This window comes from Frankliniella occidentalis, unplaced genomic scaffold (assembly GCF_000697945.3).
Source record: "Frankliniella occidentalis isolate FOCC.00 unplaced genomic scaffold, Focc_3.1 Scaffold6245, whole genome shotgun sequence".
Classification (NCBI taxonomy): Eukaryota; Metazoa; Arthropoda; class Insecta; order Thysanoptera; family Thripidae; genus Frankliniella; species Frankliniella occidentalis.
Window position 1 is genome coordinate 1 of NW_026273278.1, and position 1,460 is coordinate 1,460.

Sequence of the window (1,460 nt, forward strand, 5' to 3'; positions counted from 1 at the left end):
CGCCCCGCCCGACTGGAGAGGAACGGGTTTCCGCGGTCCTAGCTGCAGCATCCTGGAGGCACGCCCGCGCCGCGCTCCCCGCGCTCGCTGGACCAGGCCGTCCGTCGGGCGCTTCGTGGATCGCGGTCCCGTCAGAAAACCTATTATATGCATCGATATGGGGGTGTCGTTCGGCAAGAGTCCGTGTCCTCGCGCGGTCAAGCCCGGGCCGACATATGTGCGCGCTCTCGATGTCGCTGTAGCGCTTGTCACAGCGGTGCTTCCCATGCATGTGTGTTTGCTGCTGCTGCTGCCGCTGCTGGTATGAGCCGTGCGAGGAGGGCGGTCGCGCTGTGCCGCGCGCAGCCGTGCGTGCGGGCTGCCTACCCTCCCGGAGCACGCGGCTCGCACGGCCTCGCGCAGTACCGCCTAGCTTCAAGCGGTGGGTCGTCGCGAGGCGCCCCTGCGAGTGCGATCGCTGCGACAGCCCTTTCTAACTCTCCGCCCGCCCCCTCCCTCTGCCCGCAGGTGGTGCACCTGAGACAGCGCCTCGACAACACCGTCACCTCGTCGAGGGACCGCGCCCTGCCCATCGACGCCTCCCTCACCATGATCCACGCGCTCATCGACTGCGACGAGTTCCAGGACATTGCCACGCTCAGGGTGAGTAAAATACCGTGCGGTGCGGGTCCGCTACAGCACCACACCACATGTGTCGCGCAGGGAATGACCGTGCTCACGTTTGCTCCCTTTGTTTCGGCGCGCAGAATTTGGACGAGCTGCTGGATCATAAAACGGACCTGTCGGACAAGCTGATGCAGATCGGCGACTCAATAGTGTACAAACTGGTTCAGTGGACGAAGCGCCTACCGTTCTACCTCGAGCTGCCCGTGGAGGTGAGTGCATTCCAACAGTAATCTTGTGGCGCAATGTCAAAGTACATTTTCCAAAATTGCTGACATTTTTATTTTAAAAAGGCAACTATCGACGAGTGTCCTATGTGAGCCAAAATGTTAATTGTGTTTGTGTCTTTTGCAGGTGCACACGCGGCTGCTGACCCACAAGTGGCACGAGCTGCTCGTGCTCACCACCTCGGCCTACCAGGCCATCCACGGCGCGCACAAGCTCGGCTCCACCTCGAGCGACGGCACCGAGGCCGACTTCACCCAGGAGGTGTCCAACAACCTGTGCACGCTGCAGACGTGCCTCACCTCCATGATGGGCAGGCCCATCACCATGGACCAGCTCCGGCAGGACGTGGGGCCCATGGTGGAGAAGATCACCCACGTCACGCTCATGTTCAGGAGGATCAAGCTGCGCGTGGAGGAGTACGTGTGCCTCAAAGTCATCATCATGCTCAACCCATGTGAGTACCGGCCCGGGCTGCCCCCCCCCCCCCACCTTTGTCCAATTCTTTCGACCTAGTTGGTGGAATGAACGTAGCCATCAGCTCTACAATCGGACGGGCCTATAAAGGGTTG

At 61.2% G+C, this 1,460-nt stretch overlaps 1 protein-coding gene across 1 annotated transcript; it reads left to right on the forward strand.

Moving 5' to 3' along the window:
• Nucleotides 1-101: 101 nt before the first annotated feature.
• LOC127752313 (hormone receptor 4-like) lies at nt 102-1,404 on the forward strand. The gene is made up of 3 exons (XM_052277251.1): nt 102-642; nt 747-875; nt 1,018-1,404. Exons 1-3 carry the CDS (start codon nt 148-150, stop codon nt 1,402-1,404), a joined length of 1,011 nt encoding a protein of 336 aa, XP_052133211.1. The 5' UTR covers nt 102-147.
• The last annotated feature ends 56 nt before the right edge of the window (nt 1,405-1,460 follow it).

Coding starts and splice junctions, on each gene's coding strand:
- LOC127752313 (XM_052277251.1), top strand. CDS start 148: ATGCATCGATATGGGGGTGTCGTTCGGCAAGAGTCCGTGTCCTCGCGC. Junction 643..746: donor AGGACATTGCCACGCTCAGG/GTGAGTAAAATA, acceptor TTCGGCGCGCAG/AATTTGGACGAGCTGCTGGA. Junction 876..1,017: donor ACCTCGAGCTGCCCGTGGAG/GTGAGTGCATTC, acceptor TGTCTTTTGCAG/GTGCACACGCGGCTGCTGAC.